The sequence below is a fragment of the Colletotrichum aenigma genome, assembly GCF_013390185.1.
Source record: "Colletotrichum aenigma strain Cg56 chromosome Unknown KSG_Cg56_contig08, whole genome shotgun sequence".
In the NCBI taxonomy this organism is placed as follows: Eukaryota; Fungi; Ascomycota; class Sordariomycetes; order Glomerellales; family Glomerellaceae; genus Colletotrichum; species Colletotrichum aenigma.
Window position 1 is genome coordinate 137,909 of NW_023500914.1, and position 20,223 is coordinate 158,131.

Consider the following 20,223-nt stretch of genomic DNA (forward strand, 5'->3'; position numbering starts at 1 on the left):
GTTGCGCCTCACTCCGGTGCTCCAGCTCCACGGGAGTTGCTTCACAGCCACCCGCGGCTCCCCGGATGCTGTCAAAACAAAGGGTTACAGTTGCACGTCATCGGGGAGAGTGCCCTGCCTAGACAGGCAAGAACCCTGCCCTTTGCAAAAAAGTCAATGGAACCTCGAAACATGAAAAAAGTCTTGCCCCTTCGCCAGCCAAACTTTGGGCCCATTCTTCCTGTGCTGTTCCTCGGTCGGGTTTTCTTGGGATGGGCTTACTGAGCTGACTACGCAAAATGAATTGTCGATTCTGGCATGTCATCGGCATACCTTCCGCCGCCAACCCCCTCTGCGTCATCAGCCATGTGGTTTGTCGCGTCGTGGCACAGATCGGCGCCCCCCTCCCCACATCTGTCATCTGTTTCACCTTGAGTCCAGTGGCCTCTGAAGCGAGCAGGAGGGAAGGAAGCTCCCCACGCCTATTTGTCGATCTTGTACAGCTACGACAATCATCAATGCTAGTGTAGCCTCCAAGACAGGCTTTTTCCATCCAGCTTGTGATCAACCGCAAAGTGACATTTCCGCATGCATGTTTGACGCGAATTGATATCATGGATCTTGAACCCGTGGCACCCTTCCCCTCCTCATCTACGATTTGATTTTCGGCGGCACCGCTAGTAACGCCTAGCTTGTCGGGTCGCACTTGGGAAATCGCGATCATTACGTCAAGGTCACACATGGGAGCACGTGATGTGTTTGTAAAGACTCGAGTTGTATTGCGTGAGAACGCCAATCAAGGGTATCTTGGGCAGAAAGGACGAGCGAGAAAAGGAAATGTGCAGAGCTTCAACACGCTTTTCGAGTCGTCAGTATTTTGGGCAGCAGGTATGTGAAATGAAATGGACATACCAGAAGTTTTGGGGCGCAATGAGTTCCATGAGTAGCTGGGGAACTACTCAAAGGGGAAACGCGCAATGAATCTCATCTGCCGAGTAGCTGGGGAACTACTCAGAGGGAAACCCATCTGAGAACGCCAATCAAGGGTGTCGAGAGCAGAAAGGACGAGCGACAAAAGGAAGTTTGCAGAGCTTTAACTCGCTTTTTCGGGTCGTCAGTCTCTTGGACACTAATCATGTGAAGGAGTAGGTGGACATACGAGAAGTCTTCTTTGAAGCATTGAGTTCCGTGAGTAGCTGGGGAACTACTCAAGGGGGAAACTGGTGCATGTGGCAGGTTGGAATCATCATAGTTGATACTGTTGGGTGAGATATCATTCTCGCCCATATCAGCAGTACTGGGAACAGGTGACCGGCCTGTACGTTTGTCAGACGTTGACACAAGTTTGTGGCTGTGGTGAGAAACCTACCTCCTTAACCACGAGTCTCAAACACCCTCCCATGTCCGTTTCTCCCCAGAGCAGCGTCGCGACACAGGGTAGCCGGTGATCATCCGCGATCCGCGTTCTCAGACGAGCGTCGAATGCGACTCTAGCGAGTCGGCTTCGGCTTCTTCACGGCAACCCACTCGCCGTCCACGACTTTCTCGTTGGCGGGGCCGTCGTCGTACTCGGGGAGCCACGCGTCGTCGTACTTATCGTCGTCCGCGGTCTCGAGCGCAGAGGCGACGCCGGGCTTCTTGCGGGGGGCGCGGCGGCGGGGAGGGTCGTTAGCCGTGTCGTGGGTGTCGTGGGTGTCGTGGGACTCGTCGTCGTCCTCGCCCTCGCCCTTGCCCTTGCCGTCACTGTTGCCGGACTTGTCGGAGCTGGTTCCGTTGCCGGAGGTGGCGTTGCCAGGCTTGCCATCGACGGGAGCGTCCTTGGCCTCGCCGGCCTCCTTGCTAGTGGTGTTGGTACCGCTCTGCTGGCCCATCTTGATGCTTGGGAAACGAGTCTGTTGGTGAGTTTTGTGATGAGCAAGTTGATGGGTCACAAGTTTGGCGTTTGGTTTGGCAAAAAAAGCTTTTGTTTTGAGGTTAATCTCACCGGCTCGGGGAGCTGGCAGAGATTTTCACCATAGTCTGGTGAATCAAGATCACGGTGAGTCGAGGCGAGAGCACCTTACCTTCAGCTGTTGCCATTGTTGATTGTTCAGCACGGCTTGCACCGCGTGCTGGATGAGATCGACGATGTACATGACCGTCACCCAGAGGCCCAGTCAAAGGCCTCTATCTTCATGAAGCTGAAGAAACAAACAACTCAGTTTGATAGGTGATAGTAGAGTAGAAAGAAAAGAAATCTTTTTCTCTTTGCAGTTTTGGGTACTCGAGAACAATCAAGTCCGTGATTTAGAGAACCCTGGCGAGGGAAAACTCAACACTAGTTGAGAACCTTGCCGTCTCTGGTGCCCGTCCATGATTGTAGCAACACCGTACCTGATTCTGTCATTCTCCAATACCAAATGAACCCCTACGTCTCCAAGTCCATCGCGGTCTCCAATGGTAATGCGCCTCCTTTGTGTTATTTCGAGACAGCATCTATACCAATGTGGGCCAGAAGGTCTTCTCGTCAGTCGTCCATCAACTGTACTAACAACATTGTTGCTAAGCCTTCTCAGCCAGTTGCTTAACAACACAATCATGAGAGACGAGGTGTGTCATGGGCTCTTCAACAGCATCAACTGCGGTTGTTTGACCCCACATGTCGTTGCTGGGCCCAGTCAAAGCCGCGGAGTTTATCAGATCAAAAGGGTAGTTGCATAACGTTCCATGCGCGCAAGAAACGCCCCTTTGGCTTGAGGCGAAAAAACATTGGATGCCAACCGACGAAAGGAGGCAGCCAAGTCGGCTGAGCATACCATCGCGTGAGGTTGCCGTGTTGAAATCAGCCTTGGCGGGGTGGAAGCGCAGCTTTCCGGCAAGAGATGACCATCTCGTTCAAGATCTGATACGCTATGATCGGGGGCGGGAAGCTGTGATCAGGCTGCGGTCAGGCAGTGGTGTTGTCCAAATGGAAGAGGCATGTACCCTGAGAGAAGCATCGTCATCTGCGGTTATTTAGCAAATTCGCTGTTTGCAAAGTTGGGTTCTGCGGCGGGGGGATTCTGAGCGCGACGGGCCTCACATCGGATTGTTCTATGCAAGTTGAGCTGTAGACGCAGAAGGTGAGCGCAGCCGAGGACGCTGTCCCTGCTGCCGGCGGACAACAAGCTTAAACTGCCGGCAAGACCCCTGAGCCCGTGAGCCTTGATGCTGCTGAACAGCGAAGTCGGGCAATAATCCACCGTCAGGACCCCAGCGACGTGCGCAAAACGCTGGGAAGAATAACCGTGGGGGCCGTCAGGTCAGCTCAGCAAAGGATGTAAGCTTTCGCAGGGTCGGGTGCCTGAGCAGTGTGGACGGACGGGTGCACATCAACAGCATCGGGGAACAGGAACAGGCAAGGAGGACTCATGGCGTCGAGAATCAAGAAACGGAGGACGGGTTGTTGCGAGTGCTGGTTGGCCGGATAAAGTGCCAGGAAGTGCAGAGGTGTGCTGCTGTGCCGTCCATCGAATGCGACCTGGCCAACTGACGTGCGGCGTACCTTGCGGGAGATATCCGGCGGGTGGATGTGTGTCTCTCCGCCGTGCATGTGTGCAGTGAGTGAGTGGTATGACGAGCGTGTGCCTGAGAAAACGGTCGAGGACGCTGACTGCTGGGTGTAGTATCGCAGATGGAGCGACCGTCGGGGAGCAGTGTTTTCTCCGTGTGCACTGGGCGCTTGTGCAACAGTTTCCGACAACGGATGAATCACAAACGAACGGAGGCGAAAACTGGACCGCGAAGGTGTTAGGTTAAGGTAATTGTAGCAAGGCGCAAGGTTCTGGTAAAGTGCTGTGACGGAGATTTTCTTGGCTGGCGGACGCGATAGGAGGTGGAAATGGAAATTGATAGACAGCGGTCGAGTTGTGGAGGGCCACGTCCGCGTCCGTCATCCAGGTTTAGGTTCGATGAGACTCACCATGTCGATGCCAAGGAATATCGCGTCGCCGCTGCGCCCATGTCGCCAAGAGGCAGTAATCAGCTGCGCGGCGCTTCTTCTGGCCTGTCGTGTGTCCCAATCAGAACCGCCACGGGCCTGATATCGGTCTAGGGATGTTGCTGTCGTGTCTTGCTTTTTGGCCACCGGTGAGAACGCCTTGCGTGCTTGCTTGAGGGGACGGCAATGGCAGTGCACGAAGCATAATACTGATGGAGTGTGAGGGTGAGGTGTAAGTGACGGTGCTCGTGTGACGGCGACAGGACACTGGATGGATGTGACGGGGGAGGTTCGCCCTGTGTTCCATTTCCAGCGCGGGAAGCAACAGTAAACGGCGACAGCAAGTATTGCCGGGGTACCTTGCATGCAGAGTTTGTCTGCTGGGATACCCGGCCTCTACTCGGTATCAGTTGCTGAACCAGACGACGTCGGTCGTCATCGTGCCACCATGGGGGCTTCTGATTGGGCGCCAGTCGTTTCTAGCGGGAGCTGTCTCCGGGCGGCGCAATGGCGAATCGAGCCCACCTCTGGCGCTGCAGCGAGGTGAGGTGTTCCACCGTCAGGGCTGCTGGGGGGGGGGGGGGGGGGAGGTTGGGGGCCTCCCTGCCTTTTTTGGTCTGCCCTGTCCTGCCTGCCTGCAGCCTGACAGCACCTTACCTCACCTCGAAACAGTGGAACACGGCACTGACCAGCAGTCACGCTAGGTGGCCGACTGAAGCGTGCTGATGTTCGCTAAACCACCGCGATGCGCAACCGTAACCGCTACGGTCTGAAGTCTAGGCCCCTGCTTGTTCCACTCGACCCATCCACCTCGTCCAGAAAGAGGTCTCCGTGGAGGTGTTTCCTGTGGGCTGTACAGTGACGCATCGCTGTGAGTTGTCGCTAGAGTGGTTCTCTGAGCCGCCAACATCCCTGGAGTTGGTCCGTCCAGTGCGCTACCTACCTTACCTACCTTACCTGCCTTGCCGGCTGTGTTTGTGTGTGTGGGCGTGTGTGTCCAACCCAGCCCGTCTGGTCTTTTTTTTCTTTATCAATCTACCCACCTCCTCCATATCATCGTGCTTCCCTCCGTCTGTGGCTGGCTCTCGGTCGTTCTCGTCCCTCCCTCCTGCTTCTTCCTATCTTGCCCATTCGCCTCGTGCTTTACCAACCAGTACATTCTCCTCCCTCCCACACCTCCTCCTGCCGTCGAGGTCCTCTTATCGAACCCATCTCCGATTATCCCCCGTTGCCGAATATTACTTTCCTAATGTCTCTGTCCGCCAGAGAATGAAAGCATCGTCGCAAACTTGTGGAAAAGGCCGAACTCTACTCTGGAGGCCCGATTCCTACCACCGATAATCCGGGAACCCCTCTCCGAACCGAACGATAACTCTTACTGCGAAGCTTCGCTCTCAAACTCATATCCACTTGCAAAAGCGATACCCCAAACTCTGCCAGGCGCATCGTCCCATCGCCTGCCCTCCCGAAACCACACACAACATCTGCTTGCCAGCTTAGACTTCGCCTAGCTTGGCGATAGAGGCCCACGCGCACCGTGCCAAGCCTCCATTCAAGGAGCCTAAGAGCACCTCTACATCGCCGAGGAACATTCTCCTTGCAACGACGACCTTGCGCCGGCCCTCCGGTCCGCCGTCCTTTTCTATCGACGTCCCCCGTTGCCGCCACAAACGTCCAATCCATTCATCGTCCGCTACCGACCTCCAGTCGCCATGGACCAACAATACCTGACGTCTCCGGCGTCGTATCGGCTAGCCAGCATGGCTCAGAACGTATACGAGATGCCTCTCCTTGCCCTTGAGAAGGCGCACGATTCCCACCCGTCCCTGGGCCACCTGGTCCTTCTCGTCTTCGAGGCCGTTCTCGAGGTCGTGTGTGTAAGCTTGCCGGGCTATGTTATTGCCCGGCTTGGCCACTTTGATGCCGAGAAGCAGAAGTTCTTGGCCAACCTCAATGTCATGCTCTTCACGCCTTGTCTTAGTATGTATCTCCTGCACATATTGTCGCCTGTATTACCCATACTGACAAGCCGCAGTCTTCACCAAGCTAGCATCGCAGCTTAACGCCGACAAGCTGCTCGACCTTGCCGTCATTCCCATCATTTTCGTCATCCAAACCATGGTCTCATGGCTCGTGGCTACTGTCGTCGCCCGTCTGTTCGGCTTCAACCGCCGCGCCTCAAACTTCGTCACGGCCATGGGAGTCTTCGGCAACTCCAACTCACTGCCCATCTCCATGGTCCTGTCCCTTTCCCAGACGATCAAGGGATTGCATTGGGACAAGATTCCCGGAGACAATGATGATGAGGTTGGCGCACGTGGTATTCTGTACCTGTTGATCTTCCAGCAGCTTGGCCAGCTGGTCCGCTGGAGTTGGGGCTACCACGTTCTGCTCGCTCCGAAGGATAAGTACCCCGAGTACCAAGACGAGCGGGTCGAGGAGGGACAGTATGACGGAGACAGAGAGACTGCACCCCTTCTGAACGAGTATGACCAAGACGACGCAGCCACCTCTCGCAGTCCCTCCAGTAGCGACCTGTCCAACTACGAGCCCGCCGGTCGCACTCCAGTGGCTAGTAGATCGAGAGCTTCCCCCGCCGATACCGAGGATGAGGACGACGAATACCTCCCCAAGAAGCCTATGAAGACTAACGGCTTGGCACCTCTGAACGGCAACCATCCCGTTTTCAATGGAAGCGACGATGAGATATCGTCTTTCCCTCGCATTCGTAACACGGATACACCCGACATTCCCGAGGGCGTTAAGGGCTACCCTACCCGCGCTAAAAATGCTATGAACAACGCCATCGTTAGGAGCAAGAAGTCTACGGCTAGCTTCTTCGCGAGACTTTTCAACAGCCTCCCCGAGCCCATCAAGGTCATTTTGGTCGCCCTTAACCGATTCTCCGGAAAGTTTTACAACTTCATGTGGGAATTCATGAACCCGCCGCTGTGGGCCATGCTTTGCGCTGTTGTGGTTGCCTCCGTCCCCGCGCTGCAGAAGATCTTCTTCGAGGAGGGATCATTCATCAAGAACAGCTTCACCGACGCCGTTCAGTCGAGCGGTGGTGTTGCCGTCCCCTTGATTCTGGTGGTTCTTGGAGCTAACCTCGCCCGCAACACCCAGAAGAGTGAGAAGCTCAGGGATCCCGAGGAAGACCAGATCGGCACTAAGCTTTTGGTTGCGTCGCTCATGTGCCGAATGCTCCTCCCAACTCTCATCATGACCCCCATCTTGGCCATCTTTGCCAAGTATGTTCCCGTCAGCATCTTGGACGACCCGATCTTCGTCATCGTCTGCTTCCTGTTGACCGGAGCGCCGAGTGCTCTGCAACTAGCACAGATTTGCCAGATCAACGAGGTTTACGAGGGTGTGATGTCTCGTATCCTGTTCCAGAGCTATGTTATCTGGTATGTTTGCTCCCTCAACTTGAACCCTCCAACAGAACTAATAGATTTTTCAGGATCCTTCCGTCAACCTTGGTGCTTGTCATGTGCGCCTTGGAGGTGGTTGAATGGGCTGCTTAACAAATGACAAGCGAGCTCCATAGCATTTCTTTTGTCATGTACGGAATAGTCGCGATTAATACCTATTGCGTGATCTTGGGGAGGAAGCATCAGCGGCGTTCGGGATCTCCTCGAGGCACAGTCGATAGGGCCAGGGGCAAAAGTACACATGAATTGGCCCTGGGCCATGTATTACTAGTAGCACAAGCGGTTTGGACCCAGGCATTTGTTTGAGTGGTCGACAACGTACAAGCAAAACGTAGATGCACCAACTTGGAGTCGACAATCATAGGCGGTATGCCAATAGAAGCATATATCCATACGTCTGTAATAATATGACAAAATTGGACCCATTATGGAGTACATTGCAACGTGTTGAATGACTGTTTAATCTTTCTTTGGATTTCTTGTTCACTAGGGGGTACGGAGATAAGGCCACCAATATCGTAACGGCCATGATGTTTGACTACCTCGCGAAGAACATGAGGCAAAAGGAAACCAGAATGACAGCAACACCTGTGGTGCTGACGAGTCGCCTAAAGCTCAGCTTCAACAAACAGCCTCTAAGATCGAACCATCGTGATCCTCTAGATTACAGTCCAATATCGATGATTTGTAGGCGGGCTGGGTTTGGCGGGATGAATTAGTTCATTATCACTCTTTGACGAGTGTGCATAAGGTAAGGTGGCCGACAATATTAGTGAGGATTATATGCCAGCTCGAACAGCAGAATTGAATGGTACTCGCCCTTCATGCCCTCCGTTTGAGGAAAGAGCGAATCATTTGGATACGCCTTCTAAGTCAGGGTTCACAGGAGGTAACGGCGGCGTGACTCACCGAGACTCACCTGTCGCCGTAGTGCTTGCAGTTCCGGTGAGCATCAGCGCTCGTCACGTGGCGCGCTCAGACCGCGAATGTGGGGCCGTCGCGCTGCCTCGGACAGCGGCAGGACCTTACCAAACTGCCTTCTCTCTCGAGCAACAACAGCAAAAATTCTACGTCACCCAACCATCGCAGCTCGTCAGAATGGCTTCGAGATCGAGATCCAGATCGCCTGGCGACCGCTATCGCTCTCGAACCCGATCGCCGACCCCGCGTTCCGACAGAGGTCGCTCTGCCTCACGTTCGCCAGTTCGCCGCCGGGACTACGATTCGCGTTCGCCGTCGCGTTCCCAGTCGCCAGCCCCGCGACGCAACGGCAGATACCGCAGCGAAAGTCGCAGCCGCAGCCGCGGACGCAGCCAGAGCCCTGTTGTCAGAAGCACCAAGGTATGGCTCAATTGCACTGTCTGCTCGAGAAGATTCAAAACTAATCGGACGTCTTGCACTAGATTGTCGTCGAGCGCTTGACCAAGAACATCAACGAGGGACATCTTGAGGAGATCTTTAGCCAATTTGGTCCCATCAAAGACCTTGATCTGCCTATCAATAGAACATGTAGGTGACCTCAAGGCATCGAACACGACAGCCCCCAAATCCCAAAACATGGTCCCTTCCCAGGCTAACACTTCATTCCTCCAGACGGCACCAACAGAGGCACTGCCTATATTCTCTACGACCACGAGGCCGACGCTGAGGAGGCTATCGCTCACATGCACGAGGCTCAGATTGATGGCGCCGTTATCAACGTATCCATAGTCCTGCCCCGGCGCAAGCTCTCCCCGCCGCCTCCCATGGCTCGTCGCGGTGCAGGCTACGACCCCAGGCTTCCAGCTCCCGCTGGTCGAGGCAGCGGCAGGCAGTCGGGCGCACCTCATGCCGGGGCCTCGGGTCCCGGATCCTTTGGCCAGAACGGACCCCGTCGCGGTGCTTCGCCTCCACCGAATCGTCGGGGACCTAGATCCGATACCTACCGCCCGCGATCCGTCTCTCGCTCCCCCTCGCGGTCTCCTGCGGGTGCACCTCCATCACGTGGTGGAGGCAGCAGGTACAGAAGCCGTTCGAGATCTTACTCACGATCTCGCTCGCCAGCCCCGAGACGCGGCGCAGGTGCGCGCGGAAATGAGTACCGCAGAAGGAGCCCGAGTCGAGACAGCTACGACAGTTACGAAAGCCGTCGAACTCGCTCCCCCAGCCGTAGCCGCGACCGTGGCCCTCGAACCGGTGGTGGTGGAAGTGGTGGCGGTGGCGGCTTCCGGAGCTATCGATGAATTCACCAGGGACGATGAAATGGAGATACTCAGCATGTTATGGGCGGCAGATTATTTGTGAATGACCTTTCACGGCGTTGGGGGTAATGGAAAAGTCGATCGGGCATCGAAAACGCGGCGGGCTTGGGCACACAAGTTGACCCGTAAGACCTGATCGTCCGCATGCATTCTAAGCTAATAATACCCAGAGCAAATGTCTAGAATGCCGCATTTCTCATTGTCCACCATACCGATTCGTGAAACGATTTGCAGGGTCCGAAGTCTGCCTCGCCCCTGAAGACTCTAGGTTCACGCAGCGCGTAGTGCGTGACGCATCATGGCTTTAGTCGGACCGGTGGGCCGTGTTGATCTGGTGATAGAAGCGTATGTGCGGCGCTGGTGACACTAACTATGACAGGCTTGATTTTGCAGAGGCTGGATAGTGATGGAGCGAGATTAAGACCACAGTATTTTTTCTTCAGCCGCTCTCGACATCCTGATTGGACAATCCTGCAACGAATGAGACGTGATCGGCCCCAGACCCTTCACTTTTAGTTCGGTGCCTTCACCACGCCGCAATCCTCCAGCAAGCAGGCCTGCGATGAGTGCAGTATTTTGTGGAGCCACTGGCTTGTTGTTCGCAGCATTCTGCTGGGCAGCTTGATGCTGCCGACCAAGTCTGGAAGCTTCTCGAGTCCGAAGAAAGACACATCTTGGATCCTTCGTCGGCGACAGCGATAGGTTTCTTGCTGGGCGGAGAGGCGGGTTGCCTTTCATTCAGCATCAGGTGAGCTTACACCGGTGCCAGCATCAAAAATTCGCCCGACTTACATTCTGATCTTGTAGAGCGACTGGCTTTCCGGTCCTACAACTGCACAGAGCGGTGGGGAGTTACCTGAATGCTTGCGGCACCTCCCGTTGAGTAAGCATGCGGTTCTTTTGTCATCTGGAGTCGAATATCACGAACGAGTCCCAGGCAGCAGCCAGCAGGCAACGCGGTCTGTTTGTCAGGGCGTTATGTCATTGCTTACGCTGGCATGGGAGGCACACACCGGCTTGTTCCCGGCACCATGGCCGTGGCTCTTGCGAATGATCACTTTGCTTCGGCGGAGCTCGAGTACCGCGGCTGCCGGTGCAGTCGCTAATGGTCTCTGTCCGTTACACAAGCACCAAAAGCCTGGTTTCGGGCATGCTGACGACTCATCAGTTCGCGGGCTCTCATTCGATACCAAAGAGACCCGCGTAATATGTCAATTACCAGGGCATCCGAAAGGACCAATAGCAGGCTGATCAAGCTGACCAGTCTACTGGAATGAGGGGCAGCCACACCTCACTCGACACAGCCAAACTGACACCATCCTTCAGCCCGATCACCCACACCAAGGAACTCTGTCTCGCATGAGATGCTTAGCTGGGACGCCTCGCAGGGCAGAAGAGGCGAAATACATCGCGGAAAACCGACAGCCGGGTTAAGCTGACACCGCACCGGCTGTTGGTCGACCCTTGTCTTGCGATTGACTATGGTGCTGCCACCGTCGCGGCAGACCGTTTGTAAATGCTCAGCAATGAAAGACCTCGAATATGCAGCAGGGGCTTTAAGCCCGGGGCGGCCGACTTTTTCTCCGGATTTGACAGTCGATGTTCGTGTCTCGGGCAAAGAGGTGCTTTCTGAGTCAACAAACTTGGTTTCGAATGTCTGACGGCATGTTTTCTGCGCACCAACCCACACTTCGACAGATGCCAGGTCAAGTTTTGCGGCACAGATGGAGGAACTCCGCTGTTCTGAGGCTGTCGTCCAGAATGCCTTGCGATCCTGACCTTCCCCCCGGTCGAATCCCCCACATTGCCAAGGCAAGAAAGCTGAGCTGAACTGAACTGAACAGCGTCCGCACAACAGAAAACACAACGACACAGACAGGCCGTCTCATAGCTGATAGACCGGATTTGCTGGTTACCTGAAACGCGAGCACCGCAAACGCAGATTGCTCGTTCGGAATTTGATCCAGCACTCCCCAAGGCGCATTGTGCGACGTTGTTCAGCATGCTCCAAACCCCTCGAATCCTTCAGCCCTATGGCCTTGCGACACCCGCGTGTGTTGCCCCGGATGAGTGGGCGGGAGAGCGTGGGATATGAGTGTGTGTGAGCGATGCGAATCCGCCCCTTCGGCTCGACGCTAAGCCGCAATGTGCAAACACTGCGTTGTTCGGGGTTGATTCTTGCTGACGCCTTGGGGACTTTCTGGGCCTCTCCCCATTCGACCCTCGCTACCGTCATTTGGTTCTTGCGTAAGCAGGGGCATGTCCACGTTCCTAATTTACCCCTTCCTGGATTTTTAAAGCACTTCTCTAACTCCAGATTGGTCAAAAAGCATCGAGCTATCCAAATACTAGCTCAGGCTGAGCACCAGTCCCTCGTTTGTCGCTCACAAGCCTCGCTTTTGGGGGCCACCTCCCGACTGCTGGACACCCTCCCAGCAGTCCCCCTAATGTACGTGTCCTGACCGAGCCATTCGGCCGGACCCGAAAACGCTCACGATTCGCAAAAGTCGACGGACTTGGACACTCACATGACGGACCATCTCGGCGGGACTCTTACCACCCTTTCGGCATGACGCGGGATGGCAGTGTCTTCGACAAGATGATGTTCAAGTAGAGCTTCATCATCATGTTCGCCTCCCATGCAATGACCCAATCGACAAGTGTTGATTTGGAAGGACACGGCGGTGACATTGATGCTGGAAGAGAAGCTTCGTGCGGTTGATTGGTTACACGATATCGGCTTTCAACGAGGCATACACCCATCCTTTTCCCGGTGCTGTTTGCAACTCACATGTCCGACTTGCGGGTCCCGGGTACCTTGAGACGACATGTGTCTTCTCTTAGGCACGTCTCATCTCACACCCACCTTCTTTCCCAGGAGAAGTTTCCAAGAAAAGGCTGTCCATCTGTTTCCATGTTTGCCTAGATTTCCTGTTCCGCGGGGAGACATGCATCCCGCGAACCTATCCGCCCGTTCGGAAGCCTGCTCAGAAGTCTGATTGGCCATTCCCAACTCTTGGGAGGCTGGCGCATGTCCTAATTTACTCTGGGAAGACATGACCCCTGCCTTTCAGGCACACCCCCGTCACGCGGTCTTTGGCGGAAGACGGTTACACAGGCAGTAATCTAACCTTCGTGCAAGTTACCGTTGAGGTCTTGAAGGAGGTGCCGTGGCTCTGTGACATGGCGGCATCGTTGCTTGCCTACCAGCATGCTTGGGCTGTTCTGCGTACTGTTCTGCGAACTGTGTCTTTGTTTGTCTATAGTCGTGGCAGAGCCTCGTATAAGATGCCTTTCGGGGTATATATGAGCCCTCTCTCAGCTGGTCTCAAATGTCTCAGATGGCAGGATTCTATCAGCTCACACAGCAAACATCATCGGCTAGCTTCCTCAAGTAGCTGCTTCAAAATTCCCGTATTCGTCCTCTCCATCATTCAAACTACACTCTCAAGTCTCACAGGCTTCCAGTTCGGACAAAACCCAAGCGTCACCACTGGAGGAACTTCCCGAGACAATCCTCAACAGAAGTTGTCCAGACAACTTTGACTTCAAGTCTTCGTTCAACATGTTCAACATGGTCAACATGTATGGCGATCCGCCTCCGTCCCCACCAGGTGGTCCCAGGGGTGGTCCGCGTCCCCAACCGCCGGGGCCGATTACACCTCCGAACAGTCCTTGATGATGAGGACGTATGTCCTTTTCGGTCGGCCATCTCGAACGTAAGGATGACCCCAGGGGCGTTGTCGGCGGTTCTTGGCCAGGCGCTTCAACCAGAAAACACGCCGAAGTCGCCGATGCGGTATCACTTCCTGTCGACTTGGGGCCACGAAGCCTCGCTATTTTTCCTAATGCAACCACGGACTCGAGCTCCGTCTCTACACCAGCGACAGAATGATGGGCAAAGAGGTTGTGATGAGCCTTCTCCTTATCCTTTGTCTTGGTCCCCTTGCATGTTTTCCTTTCTCGTGTCTTTCAGCAGTTACGATACACCGCCTGGTACCAGTCCGTACACATTCATCCTAGATTACATCTCTGCGAGGAGAGCTACATATGTTTCACGGCCTAAACTAGCATAGCATGCGTTCTGTCTTTCACCTTTTTACTATTTCCTTGCAAGTGTCAGTATTTCATCAAGATAGCCATAGATCTCAATACAGCGAAGCGCACGTCTGCATTACACTCACACACATCCTTCTCCTTTGAGATGTCACTAACACAATGATTGGGTGAAACACCCCCTTTCGCAGGGCGACTTAATCGGGCAATGATGACTTACTCCGTATTGCTTGGATTTGGTGTAACGGCAGCGGCATCGATCTGCATCGCCGCGCGGGCATGGATTTGGCCAAGACTGAGGTCAGCTTACAGGTCTTGGGCGGGTTCTCCCTAGGGGTGAATCAGCGCCCCGCGCGGGCGAAGCCACGATGGCATTCCCAGCCACGCTTTAGCCATGCAGGTTTTGCTTGGATACCGCCGGTGTGTTGTATTCTAGAGGCTGTAAACGGGGAGAGTGGGGGTATTCTTTGGCGGTTGGCATGTTTCACCGAATGGGCGGCGCCGCTGGCCCCCTGTTCTAGAATAGGTACGCAAAAGAGGGCCTCGACTTTTCTTGCCCGATCTGGCAGTAAGCTCGCACGTCTGGCTTTGTCAATTTGACGGCGGCTATGAAGCCTCGTGGGGGCCAGATGGCGATGATGGCTCAAGGATGGGGGTAAATGGGAACCTAGAGCGGGCGGCACGGGGTCTTGGCCCTTCTACGCACGCCCGGTTCATGGCCTACGCTCGGATCCGTCTTGGCTCGGCCCTCGTTTCCGTCACTTCTGCCCGACCACACGTCAGCTGTTTCTCTGTCGTCTTCTTAAACTTTTGTTGACTCCTGGTAGATATTCATCGAGCGCAGTTTCTTTCCATCCACGAGGTGTGAGGCAGTGGTGAGCCGCGATGCGACGCGGTCATTCGACAAGGTACCAATGAATCTAACTGACAATGAAACGTCAGACTTGCAGCGCCAAATCCCTATGATCATGAGACTTTTTGAGCAATTCGCTTTTTCTAGAGAGTTTCTGACAGCGGCAGTACGCCGTTTGACGTGATGGAACACGTTTAGCATTCGACGTTATGGATCTCGAAGAGACAAGCAAGGTCTTTGGACGAAGTCTCCGAGGTTGAGATGAAGGCCAAAGCAAGATCCGGGCGCGAACGAGCCCTGGCCGATACTTGATGGCCCTGTAGAGAGGCATCTCACAATCCTTTACCTCAACATCATCATCATATTCTGGTATCATCGCGGAGAAAATGCGTGAAGGTCCTGGAATCACAGAGAACAAACGATACGCTGAGCACTCTGGTATCGACGCAGCTTTCGAACCATGCCGCTCTTACAATGAGCTTCAGGCTGAAGGTAGCCAATACTGGTTCGTACAAGACGGAGGTAAGTAGGGGGGCATCATCGTGGCGTCTGTGGCGACGAATCCTCACAAGCATCCAGATTCAGTGTATTTCGAGTCATTCTTTCCGCAGCTAGACGCGAGCGATCTGCGCGACCAGAACATCAAGTCTCTGTCGATATACGAGGACGTCAACCCGACCTCCCAAAGCACGTGGTCACAGCACTCACGCCGCCACCCGAGGAGAGTCGTCGGGGAATCGCTGGGGCCGATAAGTCTCTTCCTCGAGAAGCTGTCCGCGTCCTACATCATCGAGGCGAACGACTTCTTCCGCAAGACACAGTCCGACTGGGTCTGGGAGAACCTCACGTCCTTGACCCTGACATCCGAGCTGCTGGCCGAGGACGGCTGCCATCTCAGGGCCACAAACATGCTCGCCAACGCCGCCGGCGCCGCGCTGCAGATGCCCAGGCTGCAGAGGATGGAGATCTGGTACGGCGGGTTCCGCACGGCGGCCCTGTTCCGCTACGCCGTCTCGGAGTCCGGCACGTCGATTCGGTGGCATGGGACGTGGGAGCTGCAGCTTCAGCGGCGGCTTGTCGATGCTTGGAGGGCGGTGGCGGAGTTGCATACGACAAATGAGCTTGTTGTGCGTGAGAGTCGTTTGCTTGACGGTAGCGGCATTGCCTCGCGTGAGGGGGCTATTCAGGTGCTTGACCTGAGTGAGAATGTGGTTCATCCGGCATCTTTTGGGGACATCGGCAAAGGAACGGGTAAATATATCAAACCTGATCAATCTGTCTCGACAAAACATGAAGATATTATGAGTTGGATCCAAGCTTCGGGAACAGAGAGCTTGCAAATATAGGGGTTGTGCACGATTAGCTGTTAATGGCAAGTTGAGCTGCAAGGGGTATCATTGACACGTATGGGTTTATATATGAATCAATTAATTGGACTACTGCTGCATTTGTCCTTTGAGTTCATATGAGTGACTGACTTCTATTTACGCAACAGACTCCTTGCAACATGGAACAAGCAGGGTTATCAGAGCAATCTTGACTCTGACTGATGATGGTCCTAGGGACAAAAGACCATCGCCAAGCTTACGTTGCCCAGGCCTCCCTAAACCAAGCGATATTTTCGTATCCAGTTTTGTGTATTCCTCGACCAGTAAGTCTTCAGTGACCTGAGTCGTATTAACATTGCTGTGGCGTGGTCCGACAATTCGGATCCGATCAAATGGCCTCAAGGCCTCGGCATTGGGATCGTCCCACATGGCATTTGAGTTGGGGGGCCCTTCGTTCAGATCGAGAACTCGCGATTGCCCCGCATCGAGCACTTTTAAGACCAGGGCTAACTTACCGATCATTGAACTGGACCTATCACGGATGTGGAAAGTCGCTTGCTTGTTCTCCCGCAGCATGGCTTAGTCTGCTAATCTCCTATCCTAAGGCCCGGCCTAGTCCGCGGGCCCGGTCCGAACGTTTCCACCCCGCGATAGCGGGGCTCTTCCGAGCATCAGTTTAATTTATCGTGACCTATGCGGATCAACCCTCACGCATTCCACGTGGACACCGACTGCTGATTATCAATCAGCTCAGTTGATATCGCGAACGTCGTCATCATGAGTGAAAAATCAGATGGTATTATATTTACCCAAAGAGGCTGGAAGATCTGTTGTGGATGTATATAAGCGACAGCTTGGCAGTCATCGGCTGCTTTTAGAACAGCACAGATCAGATTTACAATCTCTTTGATCCCACACTCTTTGATCATTCCACGGTCGTTACCATGAGAATCTCTCGCCTCTCCCTGGCCACCTTGGCTTCGTCGAGCTCCCTGGCGACAGCCCTGGCCGACGGACTCACCATCGCCCTCAATCTCGACCGAGCAACCCAGGGCATCAGCATCTCCTCTGACGGACGCAAGTTCTTGACGCAAAGATATTCCACCACGGATGCCCCTCAAGCCGTTGAGCTTCTCAGCAATGGCACAACTGTCCTTTATCCCGACTCCACGTGGAACTCATGGACGTCCAACTCGACTTTGGATCCCAAGAAGGCCTTCATCAGCATCGACGGCGCCCGCATCGGACCCGACGGACGATTCTGGGTCGTTGACGGAGGCACCACCGACAGCGACGGCGAACTCGTCAGCGGATCCAGCAAGCTTGCTGGTGTGAACCTCACCACCAACGCCGTCGACAAGGTCTACTACCTGGACAATCTCACCGAGACTGGCAGCGTCATTGATGATGTTCGTTTCAACGGGAATGTTGCGTACCTCAGCGACACCGCTGGCGCACTCGTCGTCATGGATCTCACAACTGGCGAAGGCAAGCGTGTCCTTGTGGGCCACAGCTCTGCCGTGGCATGGTTCCCAATGGCCTACAATGGCAGTCTCGTCCCAGGATATCAAGGGGGCGACAGCACGCTTTCCGTGGGTCTTGACCAGATCGAAGTGTCCCCCGATGGTGTCTATCTCTACTATCAACCTTGCAACGGAGGCATGTACCGCATCGAGACGCAGTACGTCGACGGCGCCCTGACGAACAGCACCCTCGCGGAGAACCTGGGAGACTATGCGGTTCCTTTCGCGCTCACGCCCAGCACTGGAGGCACGACTATTGATGGAGACGGCAATATATACGTCAGCGACACCAACCTGCTTGCTATCTGGAAGGTTAAGCCGGACGGATCGTCTTCAATTCTCGTTCAGGATGATGCCTTGGTCTGGACCGATCTGATGTGGGTTGACGCGGACAAGAACCTGTGGCTTCCGGCTTCCCAGATGAGACCTGGCGCGAATGGATTGATGGCGGATGGGCCAAACTACATCTTCACCTACCCGATTGATGCTGGCCCGTCACCAATTAACCACGCATAAACATAAAGTGTCTTTCGAAGACAACAATATTCGAATGCATGTAGATATGTATGCAGATAGCAATTGCATACGACACACAGTTCATACAAGTTCAGTGACAAGAGCCTATCTAAGCTCAAAGCGAACTTTGCCCAGCAAGAGATTCCATTGCCGAAGTTATCGAAACGTTGAGTTGACAAGATCTGATGAACATGTTCAAAGACTACTTACTGTTCGGACGGCCGGCGGTGGTGGCATAACCGGACCCGGCCCGAGCATCGGCGGGGTGGAGCCAGCGCGGGGAGGGTGCCCCGGCCCAACCCGCCACTAATCTTGCGGAATGCTTTAAGGTTATCGCAACCCGCAACTGGTTTTAAGCTCCATTCTCCCAGGAATTTTGAAATAACCTTAACAGGCGCCACGCGGGAACTCTGCTTTTCATTCCTCACCAGCAGCCACGAACACACGCTTGCCATCTTCATATGATCCCTTGAGACATCCCTCGATAGTGCCGGCTCGAGCACCGTCCTGGCGCGATACCGGGCTTGCACCAAGAGGTTCTACAATCGGGAGCGGGCCGAAACCCCTCTCCGAACCAGCCTTCTCATTTCCAGTCATCTCTTTGCATTATGGCGTCTTCGGTATACGCATCCACGGCGGGTAAGCAGCAGTTATCGTTGGCACGTCAATGATAACGTTGAGAGATTGTGAAGTGGTACCCAGCTGACATTTGCGCTGCTGGCCCTGCCACTCAGTGGGACGTGGCATGATCCCTGCAAGGCTGGGCAGGGGATGTTCGGGCGCGCTGAGGGGCCTGGAATGCAGCTCGTGTCCCCAAAAAACCGACCTTGAGGATTCGCCTGGGCTTGCTGGGTGCTTCTGTAGCGGCCGCTCATGTCGAAACCTCCCAATCTCGTTGGTTGTTGCTTCCTGCGGCTCATGCAGCACACCTCGTGTCGGACGACCAGACCTTGGTTGGCTTGCGCTAGCCATCTTGTCAATCTCGGTCTTTTGAATATGGGAGTTGGTCGGCTATTGTCTTGAAATTCTTATGGCCAGGAAACCCGTATCACTTCGGTGAAAGGATTGTTGGGTCTGCTGGGGCTCTCTGCGCGGTCCGAAGTTCGTAACAGACGCACATACAGAATGCAGCACGATAAGCTGTTCGGTTTCCAACCTCATGGCGTTTTGTGTGTCTAACACTTCATCCCGATTTAATTCGAGGCTGAGGCTTGGCGACTACCGAGACACCGCGAGCCCGAAAGTCACGAGGGCTGGCTGCACCAATTAGGTTTCTTCGTGTCTTGAACCGTGTGGAAGGGAGAGACACCCAAGCCCAACTTTCTTTCCCGTCCCCCCGCTTCATATACAGCCCCAAAACCATCAGGAGCATACCTCCCGATCCAAACACACGTTTTTCCCGACCTCTGGTGACATTCGTCTCAGAGAGGGGCTGGAATCGTGGCATATCTGCGTGGTGGCTTTTTGCCTCAAAGCAGGCGAAAGCGGTAGATACCCACTTGGCGACACTTGCTTCTTCCTGTCTTGTCACTTTGCCATGCATGGCAACCTAGCACGACATGGATGTCTCTCTTGCCCCTGTGTGGTAGGCTGGGCGGCGCCCATGTCCATGTTGCCGGCTTCCGTCCGCTATCTCGAGCGATACCAAGTCGAGTGTGTTGTGCCTTGCTGACGGCAAGGGAGGGTGCCGCCTGTGGTTCGGCAGATTGTTGGTTGTTGATGCCAGCGGCAAGCAGATCTTGGTCAGACTGTGTGCCGATGTGCCTGATTTCGGGCAGGATGCCTCTCTCTGGCCTCATTATTTCCGACCATCCTAGAGGAAGGAACTCCTCCTTGTGAAATGATGAGATAGATACTCAAAAGGATGAAGAATCAACCCCTGGATCCCGTGCTGACTGCCAGATGCAGCCTTTATCGGGACATGTATCACGATCGTACGGCTGTCGAGACATCAATTTCACTGCCGCCCTAGAATCACCCAACTTCGATACCCAGGGAGCTCTCACATCTTGTGGCTGTAGTCTGCATCAACACAGCAGCTTTTGGCGGTGTCACCTTACCCCAGCCCGATGCAGAAGATCCTTCCCAGGGATCCAGGGACCAGCTAGCTGCTCCTGCAGGGTGCATGGTGGGCAGTCGCCGTTGGTCAACTCTTTAAGGGGCCGTTCCTTCTCTCACGACCTCATCTGTGATTCATTCCGACACTGCTGTTGACAGTTGCCATTATCATTGCTGCTGTCGTTGCTGATGCTGCTGCTGTGTTGTTGGCTCAGATTTGGGTGTCGCTGATACACCATCCACTTTCAAATTTTGGTGACTATCCGACAATACCTTAT

At 54.5% G+C, this 20,223-nt stretch overlaps 5 protein-coding genes across 5 annotated transcripts; 3 read left to right on the forward strand and 2 right to left on the reverse strand.

Moving 5' to 3' along the window:
- Window positions 1-1,469: 1,469 nt before the first annotated feature.
- CGCA056_v011588 (uncharacterized protein) lies at window positions 1,470-1,850 on the reverse strand (the record flags this gene model as incomplete). The annotated part of the gene is made up of 1 exon (XM_037326834.1): window positions 1,470-1,850. The coding sequence occupies one exon, from the start codon at window positions 1,848-1,850 to the stop codon at window positions 1,470-1,472; it is 381 nt and encodes a 126-aa protein (XP_037173887.1).
- A 1,415-nt stretch (window positions 1,851-3,265) lies between these two features.
- CGCA056_v011589 (uncharacterized protein) lies at window positions 3,266-3,960 on the reverse strand (the record flags this gene model as incomplete). The annotated part of the gene is made up of 2 exons (XM_037326835.1): window positions 3,266-3,731; window positions 3,920-3,960. The coding sequence occupies 2 exons, from the start codon at window positions 3,958-3,960 to the stop codon at window positions 3,266-3,268; spliced, it is 507 nt and encodes a 168-aa protein (XP_037174152.1).
- A 1,689-nt stretch (window positions 3,961-5,649) lies between these two features.
- On the forward strand, window positions 5,650-7,464 carry CGCA056_v011590 (putative transporter; the record flags this gene model as incomplete). The annotated part of the gene is made up of 3 exons (XM_037326836.1): window positions 5,650-5,917; window positions 5,973-7,347; window positions 7,401-7,464. 3 exons carry the CDS (start codon window positions 5,650-5,652, stop codon window positions 7,462-7,464), a joined length of 1,707 nt encoding a protein of 568 aa, XP_037173851.1.
- A 1,005-nt stretch (window positions 7,465-8,469) lies between these two features.
- Window positions 8,470-9,654, forward strand: rnps1 (RNA-binding protein with serine-rich domain 1; the record flags this gene model as incomplete). The annotated part of the gene is made up of 4 exons (XM_037326837.1): window positions 8,470-8,712; window positions 8,775-8,880; window positions 8,965-9,071; window positions 9,136-9,654. 4 exons carry the CDS (start codon window positions 8,470-8,472, stop codon window positions 9,652-9,654), a joined length of 975 nt encoding a protein of 324 aa, XP_037174479.1.
- Window positions 9,655-16,792: 7,138 nt separating this feature from the next.
- CGCA056_v011592 (uncharacterized protein) lies at window positions 16,793-17,887 on the forward strand (the record flags this gene model as incomplete). The annotated part of the gene is made up of 1 exon (XM_037326838.1): window positions 16,793-17,887. The coding sequence occupies one exon, from the start codon at window positions 16,793-16,795 to the stop codon at window positions 17,885-17,887; it is 1,095 nt and encodes a 364-aa protein (XP_037174478.1).
- Window positions 17,888-20,223: the final 2,336 nt, after the last annotated feature.